The 26045-nt window shown below is 43.5% G+C and overlaps 3 protein-coding genes and 1 non-coding gene across 6 annotated transcripts in view; all 4 read right to left on the bottom strand.

The window, feature by feature from the left end:
- The window catches only part of LOC134021547 (cytochrome c oxidase subunit 5A, mitochondrial-like), a 55678-nt gene extending 43966 nt beyond the window's left edge, over window positions 1–11712 (bottom strand). The window contains exons 1-5 of one of the 2 annotated variants that reach the window (XM_062462500.1): window positions 11554–11712; window positions 10588–10704; window positions 10224–10345; window positions 9943–10060; window positions 9821–9857 (exon numbers count right to left, since the gene is read on the bottom strand). In XM_062462500.1, the coding sequence (XP_062318484.1) occupies window positions 9947–10060; window positions 10224–10345; window positions 10588–10704; window positions 11554–11626 (426 nt within the window). In that variant the 5' untranslated portion in view covers window positions 11627–11712 and the 3' untranslated portion in view covers window positions 9821–9857; window positions 9943–9946. Of the gene's footprint in view, window positions 1–9701; window positions 9858–9942; window positions 10061–10223; window positions 10346–10587; window positions 10705–11553 lie in introns of those variants that run through there. The other variant, XM_062462498.1, reaches the window with a different exon arrangement.
- LOC134021546 (AT-rich interactive domain-containing protein 3B-like) lies at window positions 176–9239 on the bottom strand. Its single transcript, XM_062462497.1, has 10 exons — window positions 9043–9239; window positions 8719–8799; window positions 7332–7919; window positions 4879–4956; window positions 4701–4773; window positions 3286–3469; window positions 2348–2598; window positions 1767–2021; window positions 1555–1644; window positions 176–1451 (listed from the first exon to the last, which is right to left on the bottom strand). The coding sequence occupies exons 2-10, from the start codon at window positions 8743–8745 to the stop codon at window positions 1312–1314; spliced, it is 1686 nt and encodes a 561-aa protein (XP_062318481.1). The 5' UTR covers window positions 8746–8799; window positions 9043–9239; the 3' UTR covers window positions 176–1311.
- Window positions 2820–2970, bottom strand: LOC134021788 (small nucleolar RNA U109). Its single transcript, XR_009930572.1, has one exon. It is a non-coding gene; the product is annotated as a small nucleolar RNA U109 (small nucleolar RNA).
- A 2202-nt stretch (window positions 11713–13914) lies between the features above and the next one.
- Window positions 13915–21969, bottom strand: LOC134020573 (protein mono-ADP-ribosyltransferase PARP6-like). Of its 2 annotated transcripts, none has more exons than XM_062460729.1 (22): window positions 21670–21969; window positions 21394–21540; window positions 21049–21126; window positions 20363–20457; window positions 20150–20210; window positions 19898–19988; window positions 19184–19250; window positions 18893–19042; window positions 18572–18710; window positions 18121–18252; window positions 17556–17651; window positions 17032–17250; window positions 16857–16931; window positions 16666–16733; window positions 16529–16577; window positions 16207–16319; window positions 15860–15932; window positions 15669–15738; window positions 15445–15524; window positions 15271–15334; window positions 15103–15187; window positions 13915–14737 (listed from the first exon to the last, which is right to left on the bottom strand). In XM_062460729.1, the coding sequence occupies exons 2-22, from the start codon at window positions 21394–21396 to the stop codon at window positions 14641–14643; spliced, it is 1905 nt and encodes a 634-aa protein (XP_062316713.1). In that variant the 5' UTR covers window positions 21397–21540; window positions 21670–21969; the 3' UTR covers window positions 13915–14640. The 2 variants fall into 2 exon arrangements, with proteins under 2 accessions (XP_062316713.1, XP_062316714.1); XM_062460730.1 differs by having other exon boundaries at window positions 16866–16931.
- Window positions 21970–26045: the final 4076 nt, after the last annotated feature.

Here is a 26045-nt window from a genome sequence, read left to right as displayed (position 1 = left end):
AGTGACACTCTCTAGAAATTTGAATTATTAAAAATCGCAGACGGACAAATACAACGATGCACTGTTTTCCAGAAAAGTCTCTAAGGAGAGGGCGCCAGCACCACCATCTGGCTTTGTAGGTTCGATGCACACATCACTTGATCAAGACTTGATGCAAAAAAAACAGGCTTTAATACAGGTTTTCACATCAGATTTATTTCCTCAAGGCAATGTCCACATAGGAAATACATTGGGTGATTATCAAAAAGAAGACTTGTTTCCTACAATACCAAACAGGTCTTTGGTTGTCAGCTGTAGCACTCCCAAGGCATTCTGTGTAGTGTGAGAGGTATACAGGATATTGATTCTCTGATTGCATACAGCAGTATTAAATAAAGACAGGCCATATGCTTCCTGCAGTGATTCAAACACTCCATCTAAAAATGAAACTAAACTACTAAATTAGAACACAAGCAACTCTTTGTTAGAAAGTGAGGTAGACCTGGTTGAATGTCTCTCTGATATTCTTCAGATCAATGCAAAGATGAATTAAAAAAAATTCAAAAACACAAAGGTGTGGGTGTGTTTTGGAACAGAATGAACTGCCACTGTAAATCAGGGTATCCATCTTGGCCTAACAGACATTCCTGAGAAAGACCCTTCCCAAAACATGGAAAAGCAAATGAGGTAAGAAGTTGATTGATTATAAACATCTCGCCCTTCTGAACTGCAGCCAAATGTATCCAAGGCTTTTTTGGGGGGTTTTCCATAAATATGCATGGACACAAAATGGTTACAAAGACAGATGATTTTGTCTTATTGCTAGAGACGAACATGTAAACAAGTGATATTCTGTATTCATTGGTCCACAGAGGTAGATACCCACCCAACTCTACAGTTGGGCTGGCTGTTAACTTAACTATCATACAGCGTTACCGTCTTAAAAGCTGCATTTGTACAAGACTCCTTTACCATTTCCGCAATTCTAAATATTTTCATAAAGAAATTAAAATCAAGTCTACAGACCATCTTGATATGACTAATGCTAATACAAACAGTTAATGAGGAAGAAATTCACAAAGACCAAAGTCAGTTTGAATTCACAGTTGACATCAGGAAAATGAAAGACACCAAAAATAAGTGTTTACCTGTAACACACAACGTGATGAACCACTGTGAGCAGCTCGTGCGTGAGAATATTGTCGACAAGCAGGAGGTGCATGACGAGGCAAGGGGAAGGGAATTGAGTGTTTCCACGGTAGAATTTGGCTGATGTATCTAGCTGTTAGATGCACTCTGACGGCTCCATCTCAGCTGAGAGAAGTGATGCACTCAGTTGGGACCCTTAGAGGACGAGGGAGAGGAGGAGGAGGTGGGGCTGTGTGTCGACGACATGCTGCCAAACCCACTCTGACCAGCTGTTGTCATGGACACCAACGAGGCTGCGGAGGACTTCTGGGCATACAGCATTCCTAGAGAGCAGATCGATAAATGTGTGTGTGTGTGTGGGGGGGAGGAGGGGAGGGGTCACCATGGAGACAACAAACCCATGTAGAGAGAATAAAGATGACCCACCTGAGTAAAGAGTGCCATTCACCTCCACTGACACACTGATGCTAGCAGCCCCGTTGGTGGAAATACTCAGAGACAGATCTTGTTTGCTCTCTGGGAGGGGGGGGGAATGGGTAGGTAAGAGGAAGGGCAATTTTAACAACCTGCATCACCACCACTGCAGTTTCCATCTCCATCATGTGCAGCAGTGCGCTGCACCATGGCAGGGTACTGACCATGGTCGTGGTTGGCTGCTGCTGGGAGCTTCACAGGGTTGAAGTGAGAGGCCATGGCCAGCAGGTTCTGCTGGAAGGCCTGCTGGATCAGACGCTGCTGCTCCTCTGCCAGCCGCGCGATCTTCCTCTCTGGCCCCTCGCCCCCTCCGGCCCTCTCCAGCCTCTCCCTCAGGTGTTCCAGGGTGGCAGCCTGGGCCATCTGCTGCTGCCCCTGCGCCATGGGGAGCCGGCCGGGCAGCATGCCGCTCGCGTCATCTGAGGAGGCACAAGGGGAGGGAGGGAGGACTTTGATTCAACTCCTGTCATCCGATGAAGGACGGCGTCCTGACTGGCCCCGCTGTCACATGCGACGTCCTGGATGTCGTAATACATTCATGACAGCAGAGGGCGCAATGACCTGAACACCGATGTTGCATTTAATCACGTGGGGCGCACACTTGTGGGGGACGGGACGGGACTGCTGATCACAGATGCCATGCATGCCAAGCCTAAAACAGACTCCTTTTATATAATGACCTCAATGTCAACACTCCCCCGAGCGTTCCACGCTAACCTGTCCTCCACAGGACGGGGCCACAAACCTGCTCTCCTCTTCAGGGCCTGGCTGGGGGGCGAGTGCAGGCCGTTGTGTCCGGAGGTGTGCGTGTGGATCTTGGGCGAGGAGAGGAGGGCGTGGGTGCCCGAGGCCTGCGATGGCGAGTAGCGGAACAGGCTGCTGTTGAAGCTGGCCCGCCGGCCCTCGCGCCGGTTCCCGTCGATGGCGGCCTGCAGCTCGCCCGGGGAGCTCAGCCCTTTCTTGTCACACTCAAACGGGTACAGGTACTTCATATACCTGCATGGACCACAAGGGAACAGATACTGTACATCCAAATATTAACATACACTCTTATCCATCTAAACATACCCATAGTCGAAGAAGACTTAAATTAGACATGCGAGATGAACACACGCGCTGTGTATGGTGACACCAACACTCATGCACTATTTCTGTCTTTGGATCTACCGCACACTAGCAACAAGCAGTCAGAGGTTCATCCAGAGAGCATTAACTAGGACTGTTGGAGTTTTATACTACCGACTCAGTCTGTTCTCGAGAGACTGGTGGCCCTGTTAACTCCATATGGTTTCCTCTAGCATGTCTGAACACCCGTATCCCAACACTGAGAGGGGCCAAGACCATCCGAGGAGGTCACAGAGCATGCAAGTCAATAAAGACATTCGACATTTAGCAGACACTCTTATCCAGAGCGACTTACAGTAAGTACAGGGACATTCCCCCCGAGGCAAGTAGGGTGAAGTGCCTTGCCCAAGGACACAACTGCATTTGGCACGGCCTGGAATCTGATTAACAGACCGATGCCCTAACAGCTCAGCCATCTGACCCCCTGAATCGAACCTGGGCCGCTGTGTCAGGGCCTCAGCCCACGAGGTACGCGCTCTGCCTGCTCAGTCACCGGGTTCGCTCCTCGAAAATGAATATATAACCGACACTAAAACGGTGAATAAGACGAGAACTGACTGTGTGCGGAGGGTGAAGGCAGCGCTGGTGATGGAGGTGGGCAGGTTCAGGCCCTTGGTGATCTCCCTCCAGATCTTCTTGTTGATGACCTCCACCAGGCCTCCCTTCTCCGTCACCAGCTTGTAGAGCTTGTACAGGTCCAGCACCTGCTTGGCCATGATGGGGATGCGGTTCACCGGGGTGCCTGGGAGAAGACAGCGACAGCACATCAGAGGGGCCACTGAGCAACCAGACAACCAAGATGGCTGACTGATTGGAAATGGAGGTCCAAAATATATTTTTCTGTTATCTGGAAAAACGATTGGTAGTTGAAATAGCAGGTGAACAAGCAGCTGGCAGACAATTAGTGCCTGCATGATAAATGGCACGTGTCATTAGGTTAACATGGGGTTAGAATTCTAATCTGTATGGATAGGCCCCTCTAATGAATCTCCTTAAAGCAGATTGGATGGGGGGGGGGGGGGGGGGGGGTAATCCAGCCCCCCTCTCAGTCATTGGCTGCACAGCAAGGCGTGGGTCAGATTTAGACACAACATGGCTTGTCAATTCAAGGAGTGACAGTTTATGGTACCAATCCTACCTTGAAATAAATCCAATTTATGAGGAAGGGCCTCAAACAACAGTTGCTGCGGACGAGAGATTACTTCTTCCTTTGGACATTTGTGCAACACACATGGGCTTCGGATTTGGAAATGTTTACAACTCGGGGGTGGTATGGAAAGGCTGACATCTTGAAGGGAGGTCTCTGCTAATGCTGGGGAGGGGGGAGGTGCAGGGTCTGCTATTTACTGTCAACCATGGCAACTCCACAACATCTATTCAGAAGCTCCGCAGAGCAACAAACACTAGGTGAACCGTGGCCTATTGTCACGAACAATACTGCAGTCTGCGTCACACTACGATGTGAAAACAAGGGCGCTGTATTCACCACGAATGGCCGCGATATTTATGACACCTGTTGTTCCCATGGGCTAACCAGCCATAAAAAACATTATCCCCCCCCCCAACATGAAGAGTATAGAACTTTATGAAGGGCCACTAGTCCCGTCCGTCTCTCCTCCTGTGTTGAAGCAGAGTCCCTGGGTGAGGCACAGTCATCCATCATCCTTAGCTAGACAAGTGGGGCCTCCTAATCCACCCTCGCAACACTGCCTACCCAGACGTGCACACACACGCACAAATAAAGATGGGTTTCAAGTAGCAAATCTGGTCGGGGGGGGAGGTGATTGCACTTGGCATTTTTTATAGCATTCAAGCTTGAGGCAACTGTTCCAACAGCCCAAACTGAAAATGGTGTTCTTGCATGCTGGAGACGTCCACCTGATGAAACTACAGTGTGGGTGACCGCTTCTGAAGCTTGTACGGTTGATCATGCTGAAGTGGATTTTGGGACTGTAAAAAAACACCACGTTTACCTCTTTTCTGCATGAAGATGAACAACTCATCCAGGAACTCCTTGCGATTTGGGTCACCGTCCAATTCGTAGAGCTGTGGGTAGAAACCAACTGTGAACACGGGAGTTAAACACTGGTGGAACAACCAGTATTTAGCTGCTGTTGCCTCAACAACGTGTTGCGTGGCCGTCTCCGTTACCTTGGCGAAGTCTCTGGACGGCTCTGCTCTGGCACGACTCTGCTCTTCATTCTCCTCAGCCCAGCTCACGCTACCTTTCTGGAAACAAACAGCAAAGGAAAGGAACACTCAATGAAAACAGCCATGTCGCTAGGTACACTGTGTTCAAGGCCTCTGCCCTCTGGCCAAAATCAACCAGCAGCTGCAAGGATATCAGGAACGCCGTTAGGAAAGAAAGAGGGGGGGAGGCGGGGGGGGGGTCTTGCATTTATTTGCATACGGTGACTTCTGTGTGACTGTGTTCATTTATACAGCTGCAACGATTGATTATAAGACATCCAGTTTTGGGCCGAAGGACACTAGGACTTGTTCCACCCCCGATGTCAAAAAAACCTGTTCTCTTCCCAAGCGTGAAGACCAGCCTGGGCGGGGGATGGCAACATGCTAAGAGTCTCCAGCGTTACATCTGGGGAGGTTTGGCCAGTGGTCGTCTAAGGCATAGCATGCTAGAATGAAGGGTCAATGAAAGGGGCCCTGCTCGTTAGGCTCTTTCATATGAAACTCATTAGTCCTCCACCCCCCCCAGTCCATATCATATCTGACAGTTGAGAGGGCCAAGAATGTGACACGAATCTGTGCAACCGTGTGGAAAAGCACACTGGGATGTATTGTGTCTGGGTCAGCACTGATCGAGAGCCATGACGGCAGATAAAAGTTTAGTAAAAAGAAAAAACTGGTCCAAAAGTGGCCTACGCAAAAATCCTGTCACATTGACCCCAAGATGCTTTGGTGGTAGGGTGACGTTTGGACAATCTACCCTATTCGGCGTTTTTTCAGGGAGTTGTGTTCAATTGTTCTGGCCGCATTGCAATCACCCTACAGTGCCCCTGAGAATACATCTGTTGACCCATCGCTTCGACAAAGCCATTTGAATAGTGGCAGCCCATCTCCCCTGCAGCCTATTGACAGTGGAGGGAGATCAAAATGGCTCGTCCCTCAGTCATCAAGCGAAAATAATAAACCCCCTCCCCCCCTCATTGGTGAGGCAGAGACCTGCTGTGGATCTATTCACAAAGAGCCCCCTTAATTGCTACTTCTACAACCAGTAGAACGCTCAAATATTGTAGGTCAACCAACTATTATACACTTACTCAATTTAAACAATAACAGTCACTTAAGACAAGCCAATCTTACTGTACATTATGAGTACTGAAGGTTTTTTTTTTTTTTGGGGGGGGGACTCATAAGATTAATTTCATTTGGATAGTTTCCAAGCAGCTGTATACTCTGACCCAGACACACTGCCACAGGAGGGGGCGAATCTTTAATCCAAATTGAATTATTTGGCCTCTATTCTCCTGTCCGAGTGAAAATGTATCTGGCCCCACGCTGTGATTCTGGCTGCAAGTCTACTTGATCCAGGCGTCTATCGGATGCATCCCGTGGTTTCCATCTAGATCCTTTGCAATACCATCAACATTATCACACCATGTTAATTCTTTCGATTTTAAAGAGCCTATTATAGCTTGTAGTTGTCAACATTGGATAGTCAGAATCAGATGCCAAGAGAAACAGAAAGCAAAACTCTAAACCATCTTGGTGTTCTCATAATGCTCCTGCTATTGTTTGTACCCCCACACAGGTGATCCTTGTCAACTACCCAGGCAAACTAAAAAAACGAATCACTTGAAATAAAACACACCGCGAGAACACAGTCTACAAAATTGTAAATTGACCACTTGCAGCTGTGCCATAAACCGTTGCCGGGAGATGGAAATGTACAGAATGGTATTAAAGCAAAATCACTCCCTACCCATCAATTTGAGTCAGTAGGTGAAATTTGTAATCTGCATACCATGCACAACATACAGCCAGCGCGCTATAGTCTATACTACAACATGACATCACTCCAGTTCTCTGCGTCACCCTCACCCCTATTACATCTCAACCAGCTGTTTCAGAGTTCACACCAAACACGGGAGGATTGGACCAGTGCCAGCACCGCTGAGTCCTGCCAAGAACCCTTTCTCCGAAAAGCCACATGAGGTGAAGAAAAGTCTGAGGTGGGAACTGCAGCCGAAGTAAGCCCTGCTGCAGTTGGCTCCCTACCAAAGAGGACACACATCTTCCTTCACAACAGGAGGCCTCCCCCAGGATCAGCGTGCCAGAGATAAGACCTCCACCCCCAACAGGAGCAGGTCAACAATGAGAGCAGGATAGAATCACATACAATAGCCGGAGGGGGGGAATTATGTTCCATTTCTTTCCCTCTGTGCAGCATGCCATTTGATGCAATTATTATTTTTATAAGAAGTCTGTCTGACCTGTTAGTTTGTAAGAAGGGCAAAAAACATCACATGGATGTAGATTGTTCGAAAAAACATCCTCAATGATTGGCGCATTTGACAGGGGCCGATGGTATGCCAATATAGTAACAGGGTCACAATGATCACCAATACTGTATACCAACTTACTTTCTTGAATTGCTCATCAAAACTCCAGTCAGTAAGTCCATTGGGTGATGTGAATGAATGCTGGTCGATGGGAGACAGCTCCTTTTCCTCGGGTTCTTGTTTGAAAGTCATTGGAGGTGACGAGGCTGGCTGATCAGTGGGAAGTGATGTTGAAAAAGGAGTAAAAGAAAAAATGGGCTTTTGTTGGAGTGGGGGTTTCTTTAAGTTGAGTGCCAGAGCATCTTCGCCCTCTTCTCCCTCACTGTGCTCCTCGTCATCCATGTCGTCATCCTCTTCATCGTCTTCCCCTTCAGAGCCGTGTTCGTCTTCTTCGTTCTCATAACCTATACTGCTCTGGTGGCGATCACCAGTCTGCTGCTGCTCTGTTCGTGTCCTCTCGATGCTCTTTCCTCGGAAAGTCGAGTCTAGTGGGGCCCCTGAGACTCTTGCTGCAGCCACATGCTTGGCAAACGCGAGCTGGGCTTGACGAAGGTGCTTTTCCTCGCGTTCCAACTGCAGTTTGGCTTCTTGCTGCCTCTGGAGATGTTCCATCACTGCCCCCAGTCGAACGCCAACTGGACTTCCATGGCACCCTGCTCCCAAACTGTCCTGCAGGAATAAGATTTAACAAGATAAAGAAAAACATATGTTATGTCATATACAGGTCAAATAGGTGGAGCTAAATCATAAATAAAATTGACACTCACGACAGTCTTACCGTAAACTCTAGGGCTAGCCTTCAGACAGCAACAGCTGTATGCGTTAACTTGAAAATAAAATGGCGGCACAGGAGAGCCAAATCGTAGCTACAACTAATTTGTGGCTTCAGGATCACAGAAGGCACACTGTGATACGCTACTAATAGGGCAATAACGTATCCTTTGTTTCAATAATACAAATGTGCTTAAAGTTTTCCTTGAATGTGCTCAAACAACCTGGTAAAAAGATTTAAACAGCAGAAACATAGTGGGAGAAGGTAGGCCTACTACAGTAAATAATTTCACATTGATCCAGTAGAAATTATTCTTCGTTGGCAAGCTGACCTACACGTGCCCGAGCAGGTCAAATTTAGGTTCATTTGAGAGCTTGATTTATAATTGAAACCCCGGCACATTGGCCGAAAGTGATAAAGGCTGTGTTTAAAATGGGAAATAATTACAACATGAATGTAATATAATAAAACGACTCATCGTTTCAAAGCTAGTCGGAAGTATCTCGGGTCACTTAGCTACAAACAAGTCCCAAATTATCTGCTAAGTAGGCTACAATGAGGGTTTTAAAATTATCTAATTATCCAGTACAAACTTTAAGGTGCGCTGCATTTTTTATTTAATTGCAATGTAGCCAATAGTTGAAAAGTGACAATTACTTGATCAGATCACTTCCACATGTTAAACGCCGAACTTACCATTTCAGCCTTTGATTTGTCCATCATTAGACCACTTCCAGGCACACCTTTTCTACTGTCTTTCTGTTGCTTGTCGAAAATCTATTTACACGATCATATCTCTCCACAGATTATTAAATCAAAAATAAAAGCGATACCAAAAATATCTCAGAACCTTGGTGATTAAAACTGGCGAGGGCAGTAAACAGCTCTGCCCAGCCGCCTCACCTACCCTGGCCACAGCGTATAGAAACTCAAACATCCCTAGCCTGATCTTTACAGAATACCCCACCCCCCAAATTGTACACGAAGACCCGCCCAGACTTGAAACTTAGTTGACCTTACGCTGTGCAATTCACGACGATACTCCAAGTTAGTATTGTGAAATCATTAGAAACCTGTTAATACTGTTCGTCATTTGGCGCGGCTTAAGTTTTACAACTGACAAATAGTGCGAAAGGCTACTGGGCCTACGCCATGAAAGCAATTTAGGACAAAGTTCAACTTTAACCTCGGCCTACTATGGAATTTTGGAAGGTCTGCATCGACTTCCATTAACCAAAACTTTAATTACACGATTAATTGTAGCCTACTGTCTTCAACTGTTACTCATGACATTGCAAAATGTCTTATGCAAAATGTTTTACCTTGTTAAAACACAAGGTAAAAAGTGAACTGTCTAATATTGATTAGATTTCTTTATCACTTAAGACACACTTAAAATACATAAGACGACGCAACTAGAGGTTGGACACAAATACACAGACTTTTCAATGAAAGGTTCCATTCTGCTCTCTGGTGGTCTGACATAATTACACGTTGTTTTCCCCTTTAAATTCGTTTAACTGACAAACGAATGTAGACAGTGCGTTTTACAAGTAGCCTACTACCACAGTTCATTCAAGTACAGTACAGTCATGGTAAGTAATGCTTGAGATAATTACAGTTAAAAAACATTCAATGTGACTCCACCAATGGTTGGAAACCAGACATTTTTTGACACGTTTTCAACACAGATAATTTCCTTTATTAGGTCCATCAATAGTTTACAAGCATAAGAACTTAATAAAGTCCAAATTAAATACCACACACAGGATTAAACGAAGCAATAACAAGTACAGAGCTCCCATGTCCCAATGACATCAACCGCTGTCAGAAAACTGGAAGAAACATTCAGAAAAAAAATGTTAGACTGCTTGGTAATTGTCTTTGGAAATTAAAGAGGCAGTGAGCATTCATACCTACCCTTCTATACTTTGTCAATGCCAAGCTCTTCAGGTGTGGAAATCCCAAGCTCATCCAAAGTTGGCCGCAGCTCTTGAATCAGGTATGGATAGATTTCTTTGTGAGGGCCAGATTTGTCCTGTGAGAATAATTTAAGAGTAAGGAGAATGCTTTGACCAAGGTTATGAAGAATTGTATAAATGTTAATGCTTTGCTACTGTTGCCTTTTGTCATTCATGCCTAGAATACTGTATTAACTTAAAATAGGAATAATAATAATGAAAAATGCTGTCACAACTTACTTTCACAGCCTCCAAAATCCGAATTGCACTAGCCAAATCATCTAACCTTCGACAGGCCCGCAGAGCTGCGTCAATAATTTTTGGTTCGGGTACCAGATCGTACCCAATCAGTGTGTTCATCCCTGTAAAACAATGTTAGTTAAAGAAGAGACAATCAGAAACATATTTTACTTAGAAGTCTTCATTACTTGAAATTAATTTACGTCTGTGTCCCTAGGAAAACATTTTGACACTGTGTAATGGTATTTTTTATTAAATTTTAAACCACACTATATTTAACACCGTACCTGAAATAGAACATGCAGACCAATCTAGGGAAAAATCTATTATTTTTGGTGACATCTTTGAAAATGTTTCTGTTTACCTTTCCTCAGTTCCCATGCATCAATGTCTGTCTTATTGAAATACGTGACCCAACGGGCATCAAACTCTTCATCTGTCTCCACTTTCCCATGAGAGTAACACCTTGAGGCCAACGGAGCTACAGGGTGAGAAAGAAAACAGATGACACATTTCATATATACGGCCAGAGAACAGAATATGTGTCTACACACGCAGTCAAGGGTATGGCTGGATAGTAAACTGGGAAAGGTTGTTGAGTATAGTTGGCTCTTTGCCAGTGTGTCCTTCCATAACCCACCGAGCCGGGTTCATCGATACTACTCAAATATAAGTAATATTTTATACTAAACTGCATTGCTCTGTTTATACTACAGGATCCACTGCTACTACAACTGTAGTTCGAGCTAGCTGTATAAAAAGCACATTTCATTTTCAACTGCTGATAAACAACTTAGCATTACAATACTGTTTATTGTACTAACCACCATTATATTGTTCTTAGCTACCTGCAATAAACAGAATTACAGATGTGTGAGATGATCACCATGTAAACAAGAATATTAGTACCGCTCTTTAGCTTGCTAGCTACTTGAAACGTTACGGTAGCTAGCTATATGGCGAAAAGGCTAGCATATTAGCACTAGCGGGTCATTGCAAGGACACCGTTTGTCAATTATTTCTGTAATACTAGCTAGGACCAGCTTAGCTACACAACGTACGTATTTTAAGCACACAACAAGTCTGATATGAAATATCACACAATACCTAGTTGTTATCCTCACTATAGCTATTCAATTCGCAATACATCAATGAGCTAGTAAGCTGGCTTGTTCTACCTAGAGCTAGTTAGCTAGGTTAGCCATCCAGCTGGTCAAGTTAGGATTTCCTCAAGTCCTCACTGATTTCCGCTCAAACTTGAACCTACTCCACGAACCTTTTAATAAAAAAAAAAAAAAAAAAACGTATAACTCATATAATCAACACTAACCTTGATACGCAGGCCGTGCACGTGTTAAACTCCGGGCACCGGAGACTGAGAATCGGACGGCGGCTCTGAACATGATGCGGGACAAGCAGGTACTAGCGGCCGGCTATCTTGCTAGCACAGGATGTTGGATTGTCACTTGCGTACACTTTGCGCATGCGCAAAGATGTTGTTATAAAATCTACATTTAACTTAAATTGTGTAACTTGGTGGAGTATGAAGGTTTATTGTTAGACTGTGTCTATTAATAATTATAAAGTATGATCAAGTTATGTGAATAAATCACAAAACTTACAAAGCCGAGTAGGCAACACAGAATACAAAAATAAATTCCATATACACATTTATTTAGGTGACTGAGATTAGAACATAAAAGAACACAGGATTAGGGTTATGTCAAAATACATTTGATTATTATCTTGTCACACAATATGTATATTACTGCCCTATAGTCATATTCAAAAAATCAGCATATTACATACTTCATATATATGATAGTTATCAATAACGAAAAAATTGAATTTTTGCAATTCCTCATAAATTTATCACACTGAGGAAGTTTGAGGTAAGTGGTCTTCCAGACAGACTCTTTTTGCCACATGCTGTAAACAAGGTCTGCAAGGTGTCATCTTTATAGCAAAAGGAGAGCCCTCTCTTTCCCTGTCATCTAAAAGTGCTTTGGGTAGTCGAGGTGCCTGATACCCATTCTCCTGGGGATCCATTGGATCTTTAGAAAGCAGTATGCTGATGGCAGGGACAGTCTTCTGCATTGTCATCCTTGGCCCACAACGATCCATGTTTTCCCAGACTTCCTGTACTGTTTTAAAGTAGACCCTAGACAGCTGGTGTAATCCCCCGAGTTTACGTTTCAGGATCTCAGCACAGGTGATTGTCTTTGTAACTCCCATACCTGACCCTGTGAAAACCACCTGTCTAAGTCCGGCGCGACCGACATCCCCTCCATCTCCCCGCATGCGAGCTGTGGCAAATCCCAAGAGGTTTCGGATCTTGCTTCCCTCTTTCACCCGCATCTCGAGCACTCCTTGAGCTCGTCCGTGGAACGGGCAAGGCCTGGGTTCCTCGGTTATGCTGATTCTCCTGAAGCCTCTCTGGTGCTGGTGAGCGGCCGAGGAGCAGAATGGGAGCGAGGAGCAGAATGGGAGTGCTGGGGTGGACAGGTCAGACTGAAGGGCTTCTACATCGGCAATATTGCATGTAGAGGTGCATGAGATGGTGTTGATGTCTCCTCTAATAGGTAGAGACATGTTTTTTTTTAATATACATCAACCAGCTCAACTGTTCTCCTGTAATTGTGGTTTAATCTTTGGAATGCAAGGTAGATCCCACTATCCTCTTGAAACTCGAACCTTAAACATACCGAATCCTGGGTTCTTTAGAGGAGTTCCTGTCCTCTGTATAAAGGATAGAGTCCTCGCTGAATCCTTGAAAATATCTTCCCAAAGTGCATATGCATCTGCTTTCCAATCAGTTTGTAGAATCCACTTTTTGCCTTTTCCAGTTTAGGTTAGGATCTTCTCTTGAATCTGTTCACTGACAGTGAAGGAAAGAGGTCCCTCACCCTGATGAATATGGAAAACAGCTGCCGCCAACCAAACACATGAGGTTCAAAGAGAGCCAAGTACAATGAGTGATGGAAAATTCTCTTAAAGGCACAAACACAAACATTGCACTTTTATTAAAATGTCTATTAGCACACTGTGAGAACAATGCCTGTGTGTGTGGGGGGGGTGTGTGTGGATGTCTGTGTACTTGTGTGATTTATGCACACACATTTGTGTATACATGACCCAAAATGTTGGGCTTGTTTTAAATACTCTCCCTAGGGGACTACATATTTGTCCTAGCTGTGAAAGTTAGTGACTGGCTGGCATTGCATGTTCTGCGAAGCAGAAATGCAGCATTAGAACAGTGCACTGATTCCATCTGAGGCTCACAGCTGCTTCATCGATGTCTCTACTCTGTTCCTGATCAACAATTTTTATAAACATTTATTTTACACATTACATTTTTACCTGTATGTTTAAATCCAAACACACACACCCATAATTTAGATTCAATTCATGAAGACAAATGCCCATAATTAGGAAATAATATGAAATGATATAAATATGAAGACCTTCAAGTCTATGCCCCCCCCTCGTGGAAACTGACCACACTTCACTGTACCATGTAAAAGGAGAACTGTTTGAGTCACGTACAACATGTGCACGAGTTGGAGGAGAATGTCTGTGGTAAATATCGCCCCCATGTGGCAGAACACAGGAAGGATTTAGCTGAAGTGTTCTAAAGATAGTGGATAGCTAAACTTGTGTATGTGTATTTAGACTCATTGAACGAAAACAATGGGTTCTGACAAACTTTAATAAAAAAAAACGATAAGAAATTGTCATATCAAAACATCTTAGATACACCAGACATATTCAGTTGTGCCAAGAGTGATTACTCTTAAAACAAATCACGTGGAGACTGTGAAACAGGTTAAAGGCAAGTCAAATTAATTGCTCTGTGGCAATTCCATGTACACAAAAATATATAGGAGAGGAGATGATCTCAGAGTTAAACTTCTCCAATTTAGCTCAGCCCATATTTCAGGATAAACTTCTCTCCTTGAAATGCAAAACGGATGTCATCAATGACACACCATTGAGAGACCACGACAATCTCAGGTTAGAAAATCTCCACTGTATCAAAAATCCAGGAATCCAATAAAAAGCCAGACAGTTTCTCAGAATATCACATAACGCAGATCTACATATGTGATCAACTGTTTGTGTCCTGCTTGGATTCAACTTTCCAAACGTATCTTTTTACAAATGATATCACTCAGGGAAAAATGTTAAATGCTACAAAATTGAGCACATGTAACTTTTTTGTAATTTTTCTCCTTTGTAAAAAATCGAATCCAATGAGTGAGCAGAATGAATAGGGACATTTTGATCAGGATGAATTGCTATGAGAAATCTAGCCACAGATGATCAAAATGGTAAATCCAGCCATATCTTAAAGTGTAGATATGATCTTCGACACCACAGTGGTCCCTGATGTTTGTGTAATTTTCCATCGTTCCCTTCAGCAGATTTCTGTCCCGGTCACTTGGAAAATCTCCTTTTGGATCTGGACATCTTGGGTGTTGATGTTAGCATCTCCCACTTGCCCGTTCTCGTACCTATCACAGAAATATAGGGTGGGGGGAGGGGGGGGGGGGTCATAATAAGGGGGTCAGATGGCTGAGCGGTTAGGGAATCGGGCTATTACTCAGAAGGTTGCTGGTTCGATTCCTGGCCGTGCAAAATGACGTTGTGTCCTTGGGCAAGGCACTTTACCCTACTTGCCTTTGGGGGGTTGTGTCCCTGTACTTACTGTAAGTCGCTCTGGATAAGAGCGTCTGCTATATGACTAAATGTAAATATGTTGTTCGGAGGGGTCAGAGTCGGGGGTTGGGTTGAGACCAATGTCCAATGTTGACTTAAGCACTACAGTGTACGTCACTACATAGGGTTTAGCTCGTGTTCTCTGCTGTGCTGTACTTACACAAAAAAGAAGCGCGTGCATACGTGGTCTGGCGTGGGGCATACCCAGATGTTTCCATGTCTAAGAAGGTCCTTTGATGTTATGACTGAGGGGAACACAAATCCCCAAATTGATAGTCAATAGCTACTTAGCTCTGTCCTCATGTCTAACATAAAACAGATTGTTTACCTTCACAAAGTGCTATGCAGTTTAAATTTCTGCTCTGGAGAAATCTGGCCTGCCCTGAACATTCCTGAAAGAACAAAACTGGAAAATAATGACGATTCAAAAGTACCATGAGATAAGCCACAATTCTGTCTCGAACTGTATTTGTTTCAAGTATTTGTAAGTGAAACACTGTACCTGTTCTACAGTGTTCAGACGGTTACAGTGTTTGATAAGCTCTTCTTTGGAGGGAATCTGGTGTTGACCTTTACCCATCCCTGATTATACAACAAAAACGTCATGTTACAGGGATAGATCAGTTAGACACAAGGGATAAGGATGGGTGAACGTAACTAACATAATATTGGTTTAAACCTGAACTGGGACTGCTAAGTATAAACAACATGTTTTGGTATCATTACCTGAATATCCAAAAGATATGCTTGAGATAGGACTCAAGTAGATGCCCTTCCCATACGCAGCTCCATGTAGCTTTAATAGTGCAGAGCAGAGTCAAGTTTACCAATGGTTATTTTGATAAACTATTCCCAAGTTATTCCCAACAATAACTTCATTTAATTTGCCCAATGCTGCTATATTAATTGCAACAAACCTGCAGCTTTGTGTAGGAGGCGTTAACCAGTCCATTTCTGAGGATGGAGTGCCAGTTCTCTATGTGTGAACCACTGAGGAGATAAAATCAAGACAATGATAACGAACATCGAGACGTGTTCGGGGAAGTCAGGTGGCTGAGCGGTTAGGGAGTCGGGCTAGTAATCTGAAGGTTACCGGTTCGATTCCCGTCTGTGAAAATGACGTTGTGTCCTTGGGCAAGGCACTTTACCCTACTTGCCTCAGGGGGAATGTCCCTGTACTTACTGTAAGTCGCTCTGGATAAGAGCGTCTGCTAAATGACTAAATGTAAATGTGTGTGTGTGTGTAAAATGTAATTTCACTCACTGAAAGGCAAAAGTGCTGCCATGGAGCTTCCGGGCTGCTTGGAAATGAGCCTCTTTGGCAGGTGGGCTACTGATGAGCAGGAACTGATGTGGTGTGTGCATGAACTTCAGCTGCTGTTGTACAACAGAGAGGGACACTAGTTACTGTTACTGTTGCACAAGAATGAGAAACACATGGAGAGACGAGGTTGACAAGAGTGACATGGATCGAGGTCAAGTCAAATAGCCCTTTTAGAGGACCCTGGTTACTGGAACTAGCCGCTATCAGTTAGCCCTCAATCACAAACTATGGACTAGTCACAGAAACAGCTATATTCTCGTACCCTGTTTAGTGGCAGCTTGACAATATGGGATCTGTTGCTTGATATAATCCTGGTATCAAACATACAAACAGACAGGTCAGAGTGTGTGCGGTCTTAGTGTGAAAGGCTAAGAGATGTGGATGGAGTTGCTGTCTTACCACTGCAGTAAGGGGTGTGCAAGGGGATCCGTTTTGTCCATCTGCTTCTTGATTTCAGAATAGGGACCCTGGAAATTGATTCATTTAAAAAACAAAATCCAATCCATCACATTAGAAACAACCCGATGTTAATCATAATTGATTATATATTGATAGACAATATGGGTAGGTGTGTAGGCTCAAATGTTTACTTTAGTCACCTGCGTCATCTTCCTGATGGACATGACGCTGTCCAAGGCTTTTTGCAACCTTTCATAACTCTTCCTCTGCAACAGAAATGGTGTAATGTTCCGTTTTTTTAAATGACGTTTTGAGGGATTTGAAAACAGTTCGGTTCAAACTCAAATGCACACATTTCCTCAGTACCTTGGGACTGAAAGCCAGAGTCTTAGGGTTGCAAGGATCAACCACAGAAGGGTACGGCTCAAAAATGATGCTCTTGCGTGAGGACTCAAGCGCTGCCCTGCACATGCCCACCAGCAGGTCCACCACCTCCACTCCTGTGGCTACCTCCTCGGCAGCCCCAGACATCACTCCTAGAGTGTAGAAGGAAAACACACACAGCTCCCTGGTGCAAACGGCTGGCTGGAAACACAGAGACAGAAGAACCAGCTTCAGATTTGGTGTCATTTGCCAAGAAGTTACATTTTTACTTACATTTAGTCATTTTAGCAGACGCTCTTATCCAGAGCGACTCACAGTAAGTACAGGGACATTCCCCCCCGAGGCAAGTAGGGTGAAGTGCTTTGCCCAAGGACACAACATCATTTGGCACGGACCGGCAACCTTCCGATTAATAGCCCGATTCCCTAACCGCTCAGCCATCTGACCCTTGCACTGACCCTACTTTCACTGTTGCTCACACACATTGTGTTCCTGGATCAGTGTACCTTTAACATGGAGCCATTCTGAAAGACATGTCGCTCATCACAGACCACACAGTACTCATTCAGTGTGGGGATCCTCTGCTCCGCATACTTTATTATCTATGAACAGAAGAGATAGACAGTGAAATATAACGGGACCTCTACCACATATGAAAACACCATAACAACTTCTTAAGTACTGCTATTTAGCCGTTTGAATCAAACTGGTTTAGTATGGTAAAACACAGATATAACCTATGATGCTTTGCATTGCCTTCATAGCATGACAGTAACATTTTTTGATTTGATTTAATTTTGCCGTTCGTTGCCTGGTTTTGTAGTAAAGTGCCTTGTCTAGGTTTGTAGTATACATTTACATTTAGTCATTTAGCAGACGCTCTTATCCAGAGCGACTTACAGTAAGTACAGGGACATTCCCCCGAGGCAAGTAGGGTGAAGTGCCTTGCCCAAGGACACAACGTCAGTTGGCATGACCGGGAATCGAACTGGCAACCTTCGGATTACTAGCCCGACTCCCTCACCGCTCAGCCAACTGACTCCAGTATAACATACTACAGTGAGACTTTACCTGAACTAAGAAGCCATGTTGCAGTGTTGGGGGGTTCTTGCAGTGCTGAATAGCTTGAGATGAAAAGAGCAGCTCGAACAGCTGTTTAGTGCTGATATGGGCTGGAGACTTGACCGCGGACACCACCACTCTCTGTAGAGTGCAACAAAACATATGTGATGTGAGGGTTTCTAACAACCACTAGAGAATGTGTTGACTGAATAATCAGTGATTAAATAAGACGACGCTCTTCTCCAGAGCGACTTACAGTAAGTACAGGGACATTCCCCCCGAGGCAAGTAAGGTGAAGTGCCTTGCCCAAGGACACAACGTCATTTGACACGGCCGGGAATCGAACTGACAACCTTCAGATTACTAGCCCGATTCCCTAACCGCTCAGCCACCTGACTCTCGAACGAAATTGATCTTGATTGTTATTGAGTGTGAGAGTGCAGTGTAGACTGGGCTTCACCTTTCCATTGGGTGTGTAAGTAAAGAGCTCTCCATTGGGATTCTTGATCGTGTAGGATATTGTTCTATTCATCAGACGGTTTACTTTCAGGTCAGGCACCAGTGGTTTGGCCTTCAGCGTTTGCTCCTGGGTATTTGACCTGGATCACAGTCATGAAACAGCGATTATAACCCACATAACCCACCAAGAAAAAGTATTTGAGAAGGGTATGTGTACTGCTAAGTAGTAGAGTAGGGTACGTATGTACTGCTAGGTAGTAGAGTAGGTATGTGGGGCATGTATTTGTACTGACAGGCAGTAGAGCAGGGTATATTTGTGTACCTGGACATGGGTGACCAAATGTTAAGTCTGGCACGGAACCTCTTGATAGTTCCTCCGGGTTTGAACCAATTATGTCTGGTCTTCTGCTGGGTTGTGATGATGTCATTAGTGAGATGTTTCCACTGTTGAGATATGAACATGCCGAGGACCCTGCAGGAGAGGAACAACAAGTCAAATCTTGACGCCATCTTTCATATTGTAATTTGTTGTTTGATTTGATAGTGTAATCCTCTCCAATCAGTCAGACAGCAGCTGATATGTCTGCCAGATAGTGTTGTACTGAATGCTCACTTCTGAAGTTGCAGTCCAAGGCTGAAGCCATCTCTGTTAGAGGGTTGGAAAACCTCCACTGAAGGTACTGTGGTGCAACGGATTAGTTCGGATTTATTTGAGTCACATTAAAACGAGCAGGACAACGTGAAAGAGAGAGAGAGAGACAGAGAGAGAGAGAGAGAGAGAAAGAGATAGAGAGAGAGAGAGAGAGAGAGAGAAAGAGAGAGAGAGAGAGAGAGAGAGAGAGAGAGAGAGAGAGAGAGAGAGAGAGAGAGAGAGAGAGAGAGAGAGAGAGATGTGCGTATGTATGTATGTGTATGGGTATATGTGTGTATATATATACGTGTGTGTGTGTATACATGTGTGTATGCGTACACATATATATATGTATATATACATATGTGTGTGTGTATCTATTTACTTATTTATACAGATTATTTGGCAACATTAATAATATACCAACTTGAATAATAATAACATGGATACAAGTTGTACACCTGTGTGGTGTAGATACACTGTATATGTTAAACTGCCGTGTGTGTCTCTGTATGTGAGTGTGTGAAATATAAGTATATATAAGGCCATGATTTACATTGATTAATATTTCTGTAATTCTACCGTTGCTTTGGCAATATGAACAATTGTTGTTTTCATGCCAATAAAGCCCTTTGAACTGAACTGAACTGAACTGAGAGAGAGAGAGAGAGAGAAAGAGAGAGAGATTTTGCTTACTAGGACCATCGAGGTAGTGGGACAGAGAGAAGCGTAGACGGACAACAATCGGTTCTGTCGGGTTGATCTTCCAGGCCCTGGCCACTTCCCCCTGGGGAGACAAAGTGTCAGCACTAAAACAAGACACACAGGACACTGTGGAAGAAATGTGGATTTCCTGTGTGCTTACATTATTCATGAATCAATAGAGGACACCGAGGGTATTAGACTCATCTACCACGTCATGGTGTGGAACAGTCCTGCTTTACTTACGTCCAAGAAGCCGACATTGATTTGCAAGTCCACATCCACATCGTCAATCGTCGCATACTCTCTGGAGGGGAAGAGAAATAGAAAAAAAGTGTTCCGCAACAAGAACTTGACATTAAAACCACGAAACGCCATTTTAAAATGAAAAACACGAGATCCTGGCGTGCGAGACGTTCCTCTGAGACTGGTTCAAGTGAGTGACAGGTCGTCACATACCTGACGGAGACTGCTGTGTCAGAGTAAAGACCTCTGGCTGCCTCTATGTCAGTGTCTAGCTGGGGGTGACGATACTGGTCAGCATCACAGCGCTCCTGCAGACACACAAACACAAACACGATCAAACGGATGGCCCCGATCAGTCCACCACATGTTACCACAGGGAGGTGCATGTGTAATTATTCTCTCAGCAGTTAATGTGAAAGATGGCTTCACATGAGATGGGAAGGTATGTGTGCCATTATTAGACCTTTCAGAGGGTTCGTTGTGGTACGAGTGCAGCACTCAAATCCAATCAAATCAAAATGTATTTGTCTAGCCCTTTTTACACGCAAGCACGTCACAGAGGGCTTCACATACGCCCATAGAACGGCCCCTCAACCAAACCTAAACCCTCAAGGACTGTATGCAAGTGTGTGAGGATGTGTCACTCATGGGAAGCTTTGCTTTGAACTGACTTAAGAGGCAATAGGATCAGCTAGTGTGTCGAGCACAGGCCATATGTTAGCCTTGTCTAGCTCCCCCACAAAGCAACACTAATACCCCACACAATAGGTGGGCAAGTTTGTCTCACTCAATGGCACTGTTTAAATTCAATACATCATTATGGAAGTAAGTATACAGTGTATTAAACTAATGTTAGGATTTAGAGTGAAGTTCCAACACTAAGGAAAATATCTTTTTACTTGGATTCCGTATCGGAACTCCTCTAGGTCACTGTCTTCATCTGATTGGCTGTCTGTCCAGTCCTGGCACTCGATATCCTGTTGGTAGTGAAATGGAAAAAGATTTGTCCACTAAATCTCCCGTGCCCTCAGCTTATACCCACTCAACCTTCCTGTCTGTCTACCCAATTATTTATTTAGTTATTTGGGTAGACAGAGTCAGGTGGCTGAGCGGTGAGGGAGTCGGACTAGTAATCCGAAGGTTGCCAGTTCGATTCCCGGACCTTTGAAAATAAATTGATAGATTCAAAGGGGAGATTTGGGTTTAGGTGAAATGAAAAGAAAACTCAATATTGTGGAACTCACCATTTGCTCAGTTCATTTGCACCTCTTCAACAAGTGTCAACGGTCTATACCAGCCATTCCAGTTATGATTGACACCATAAAACAACAGGCTATGGTGATCAAGATAAACGACCTTAACCACTTTAGCTGCTCCCATGAGGATTTCATCTGCAACAACGTCAGAAGAAATGTCTTTATTCACGTCATTGTATGGCAGTTTTATTTGTGGTCTCCTCTGAACTTGGACATCTGTTCTCTCCACACATGAACAAACAAATACCCACTTAACATCCTTACCTTTTAAAGACGATAATTTGTACCTCCAAAATCTGTCTTTTGCTGAGACATGAGAACAGAGGAGCCCCCCAAAAACAACTAAAAAGAAGAAAAGCTGTTTAAGATGATGCAGTAAAAAAAGATGGACTAATATGTAGGTATCCCATACGACCCTGTATCTCCAAAGTGTCTCAGAGGGTGTCTCGCTGTTTGTCTGTGTGTACGTCTGCTTGTGGTGCTTGGCTCTCACCCTGCACCAACTAGTTTTGCTGAACCACACACGACAGCCACACATGCTCAGTCCTGAGCTTCAGGGTCACATGACCATCTCCAGGTAGCACTGAGGCTGGTCAACTGACCCAGATCCAGAGAAAGGCAAAGACATGAGAAGCATGGGATTTGATGCCTGAAACCAGATCATGCTTAACAAATGACATATTTTGTCGGTGATACCAATAAACCAAAATTATTTGGATGTTTCTCTATTGTATGAGGTCGTTTACAGGGATGTATACAGCAGGGCTGCCAACTTTTCCAAAAACCTTGGCGTGAGATTTGGTAGCTTAGGCGAGCTTACACGGCTGTTTACGCGTCAATGATGCTTCACTCCGTTAACCTGCTCCTCGTCCGTTACTGTTTACAAGGTTAGCTTGGCTACTTGTTTGGCGTTGCCTTTTCAGCGTGAGATATACAAGGTGTGGCGTGAGAGCGTGAGAAATGGTTGAAATGCATGTGTCACACGGCAAAACCCTGAGAGTTGGCAGCTCTGATACAGCTCTGTAAGCCAGCTCTGTGTTTGCCAACCTCCATAGGCAGCATGCAGAGACAGGGGTCACCTGAAAGGGGAGCGAGGGTCATGGACAGACAGATGCCACCTTCAGTCTCAAGCTTGTTAAACATGATTAGTATCATACCACCCTAATCTGAAAGGGATGGGCTTGTGACAAGGAGGCACCAAACCATCAAGGACTATTTTTAGCACCTAGGATTAGCAACTATAGACTGTGTACTAGATTAGGGATAAATGTTTCTCACAAAGACTATACTGATCTACAGAGACTTGTGTTGTCTGTGCGAGTTTCTGGAAAACAAATCAAATGGATGTTTGAGATCGGATACCAGCCTGAAATCTCCCTGTCGGATGCAGTGTGACCTTAATCAGCAGTTACCCTTGTTGGCTGTCACCTGCTGCTATTCAGTCAGGTCAGATTAGACATGTTCTACTGGAGTCAGGTGGCTGAGCGGTTAGGGAATCGGACGAGTAATCTGAAGGTTGCCAGTTCGATTCCCGGCCGTGACAAATGACGTTGTGTCCTTGGGCAAGGCACTTCACCCTACTTGCCTCGGGGGAATGTCCCTGTACTTACTGTAAGTCGCTCTGGATAAGAGCGTCTGCTAAATGACTACATGTACTGGCATAAATCTGGCCAGGCTGCCCACACTCTTTTCAGCAAGTGCCTCCTTTTTGTGTAATCCATTTAGTCCTGGGTTAGGGAGTATTGGTTACACTTACTAGTCTAATCAATGACAGTGTTTTCTGTGCCCCTTGTTAGTACTGTATATTGTCACTACGTACTTGATTGTATGTCATCAAGGATCAAATGAGAACTGAATACAGTCCTAACTGAACTATATTTAGAGAGATTGTGAGGGGGAGGTTGTTGAGTGTTGCTAATGCCATCTGCTTTGGTAAGTGCAAACTGTAAAAGAGCCGTCTTCACTGAGTGCTAAACTTAGCCGTCACTGATGTGTATCCGTCAGTAGCTATGTCTTCTATATTGCATCAAAATTGCTTTTATGACTAAATATGGATTTTATATATATGTCAAACACATGCTCAGTGTTGAATGTTACAAGAAGGAGGCCATGTGTGCACGTTGAAAACCAGTTCAGTCCCCATCCCTGAGTATATTTGTTTTTGCATTCCTTTGTTCAGCTTCTTTTTCTCCATAATGTGTTATTCTGATACGGTAAGCAGTTCTAGATTCATACAAATGTAGACATCAAACATCAAGGCCTAGTTTTCCAGAAATTGATTAAACCTAGTCCTAAAGTAAGCGAAACATGCAATGAAGATTGAAAACATTTTCCAAGATCCATGTCTGGGAAACTGGACTGAAGAAAGTTAACAAGCTGAGACCTCTTTGCTCAACTCTGAAATATTTGTTTTGTCTGAAGATGATATTCAGGCTTCTACACTTAGCTTTCATCTCGAGTATACTGTGCTTCAGTGAAATGTAGGTAAAAAAAGCTGATAGCACAACAACGTTGTTGTGCTATGCAACAAGGAAAAAATTAGGTTGCACATTTAGAATCATACACGGTTTTCAACAAAAATTAGGCTTCACAAAAACAATCAACAACCCACTGGTCAAACAAACTAAATAATAATGGGCAGAATCAAACTAGTTATTTTTTTACACATTATTTAGCCTACTAAGTTTGGATGGTTCTTCTTTAGCTTAGTTTGAAAGTTTATGGAGATCATAGTGTGAAAAGTTTGAGCTGTGAGGACCTCAGAGGAAATAGGAATAAACAGTTATGGTTCATACTTAGCAAAAGTAAAACCATTTCAGGCTGGAAGGCATCTATGACCAGACCCATATATATTTCAATAAACAGCAGCAATGCATATTATCATATGACTAAGAGAGAGGCCCAGCCTTTGGAATAACGCTCCAGCTAGCGGTCAGTCTTCGTGTGGATCGTAGTCACCATGAGAGGAATGGGAGCACATGTAAATCTATCCACTGGCACAGAATGTTCTTGTCATGTTACACATCATGTCATGTGGAATCCTGTAACAGCCCATCTGTGGTAGCCAAGGGACTCAATTCTTAAAATATACCTGCTGCTGAACTAGACAACCATATATGTATTATAGGAACAAATCATGTTAACTTGAGCTGACTGTGACACAAAGACTGCACACTAAAGAGAGATCTGGACTCTCAAATTCATTTCACCGTGATACTTGCTGAATGATAAGTTCTCTTGGTGACTTTGCATATTGGCTGCCAATACTCATAACTATCCCCTTTTGCTTCCGATTGGCCAAATGCTCTCTACTTTGCCCTGCAACCCCTTGAATGCACAATTATAGCCAGAAAACATGACTGATAAACTTCATGAATAAAATGCAAAATTCAACGTGAGTGGCATTGTTGCCTTGAAATGTTGCACGTTGCACTGCAAGACTATTTTGCAGGACCCCTGATTTACTATGCATTGACAAATCTAGGAACAATTAAGCCACACCTATGCAAAATCCTAAATATTCTTATATCTAATATTTTATATTTTAAGATGAAAGTAAAAAAAGACAGAAATTATATGGATTCTAATCTAATCTAGTCATGTTATGGCATGCTGTATAATCTTTCCTTTGATCTGGTTTTGTCTATATAAGTATAGACCTTCATCGGGGCCATTAATAATGACAGATTCTGTCTTAGGTTAGACTAGATCCTTTGGCATACTCTCCTGTACATACACTCAAAATGATACATAATACAACGATAGAAATTCGTAGGTACATCAATATTTTATAATAATACAGTTCCTGGATTGAATTAGCATTATTTAGATTCTGTTCAAAAACACCTTAGAAAATGCATAACCAATGTAAAATGAGGATTCAAAATGGGTATCTATGATGTAAACAACCTTCATGTACGGTACGGTAATTATCATACTGTACCATGATATATTTGACATGACAGCATTGGAGGCTATACTGTACAGTATGAGGCTGACAGCAATGTGCATCTGTTCGATTCACTTTTCTTCTAGTTACCTAATCCCCCACCCAAAAGGCTTGGGCTGTGCAGCACGATCCAGTTACAGCCGCAAAAATGTAGACAATAGGCAATCTTTATACAAAGTATACTAGTAATAACCTACTCATGCTTTTATAACGAAAACAATTTTTATAAACACATTTTGTAAAAAAAATTTTTTTATAGAAAAACATTACAAAGAAAAAGAACCAAGCATATAAAACTGCTTGTTGTGTTATTCTAGTCTCCTGTTGTCCATGGGAAAGATTTGTTTTCATCATCAGGGCTCATGTTTAAGTACCGCGAGGAGCCAATGGTATTGGTCTTGGAGCGTGCCGTAGAACGCCTGCAACTACATTGTAACATTCCACTATGGATATTATATTTCAGACTGTAATACACGTATTTATTATTTAAATAAATTCACTTATGATGTTAACTATAATTATTCTACGCAAATATGAATGTTTTATTTATTTATTTAACATATTGAACATTTTGTATCTGAAAAACTGTGAGGCACTACTTACTCTAACCTCGTTGGAGGGATACACAGTGTGTGCACAATAAAGTAGTACCGGTCAGTTGGGAGATTAATTTCGCCGGTGCACAGCAGCA

The sequence above is a fragment of the Osmerus eperlanus genome, chromosome 5 (assembly GCF_963692335.1).
Source record: "Osmerus eperlanus chromosome 5, fOsmEpe2.1, whole genome shotgun sequence".
Classification (NCBI taxonomy): Eukaryota; Metazoa; Chordata; class Actinopteri; order Osmeriformes; family Osmeridae; genus Osmerus; species Osmerus eperlanus.
This window is presented reverse-complemented; position numbering and strand designations above follow the sequence as displayed.

What these genes read in the sequence shown, in the direction of transcription:
- LOC134021546 (XM_062462497.1), bottom strand. Translation starts at nt 8,745, where the DNA reads ATGATGGACAAATCAAAGGCTGAAATG. An exon ending in TTGATGAGCAATTCAAGAAA is followed by an intron (nt 4,957 to 7,331) that starts GTAAGTTGGTAT and finishes GTTTGTTTCCAG; the next exon opens with AAAGGTAGCGTGAGCTGGGC. An exon ending in GGCCCTGAAGAGGAGAGCAG is followed by an intron (nt 2,022 to 2,347) that starts GTTTGTGGCCCC and finishes GTGCCTCCTCAG; the next exon opens with ATGACGCGAGCGGCATGCTG.
- LOC134020573 (XM_062460729.1), bottom strand. An exon ending in TCAATGTCGGCTTCTTGGAC is followed by an intron (nt 19,989 to 20,149) that starts GTAAGTAAAGCA and finishes TTGTCTCCCCAG; the next exon opens with GGGGAAGTGGCCAGGGCCTG. An exon ending in CTTACACACCCAATGGAAAG is followed by an intron (nt 18,253 to 18,571) that starts GTGAAGCCCAGT and finishes TGCACTCTACAG; the next exon opens with AGAGTGGTGGTGTCCGCGGT.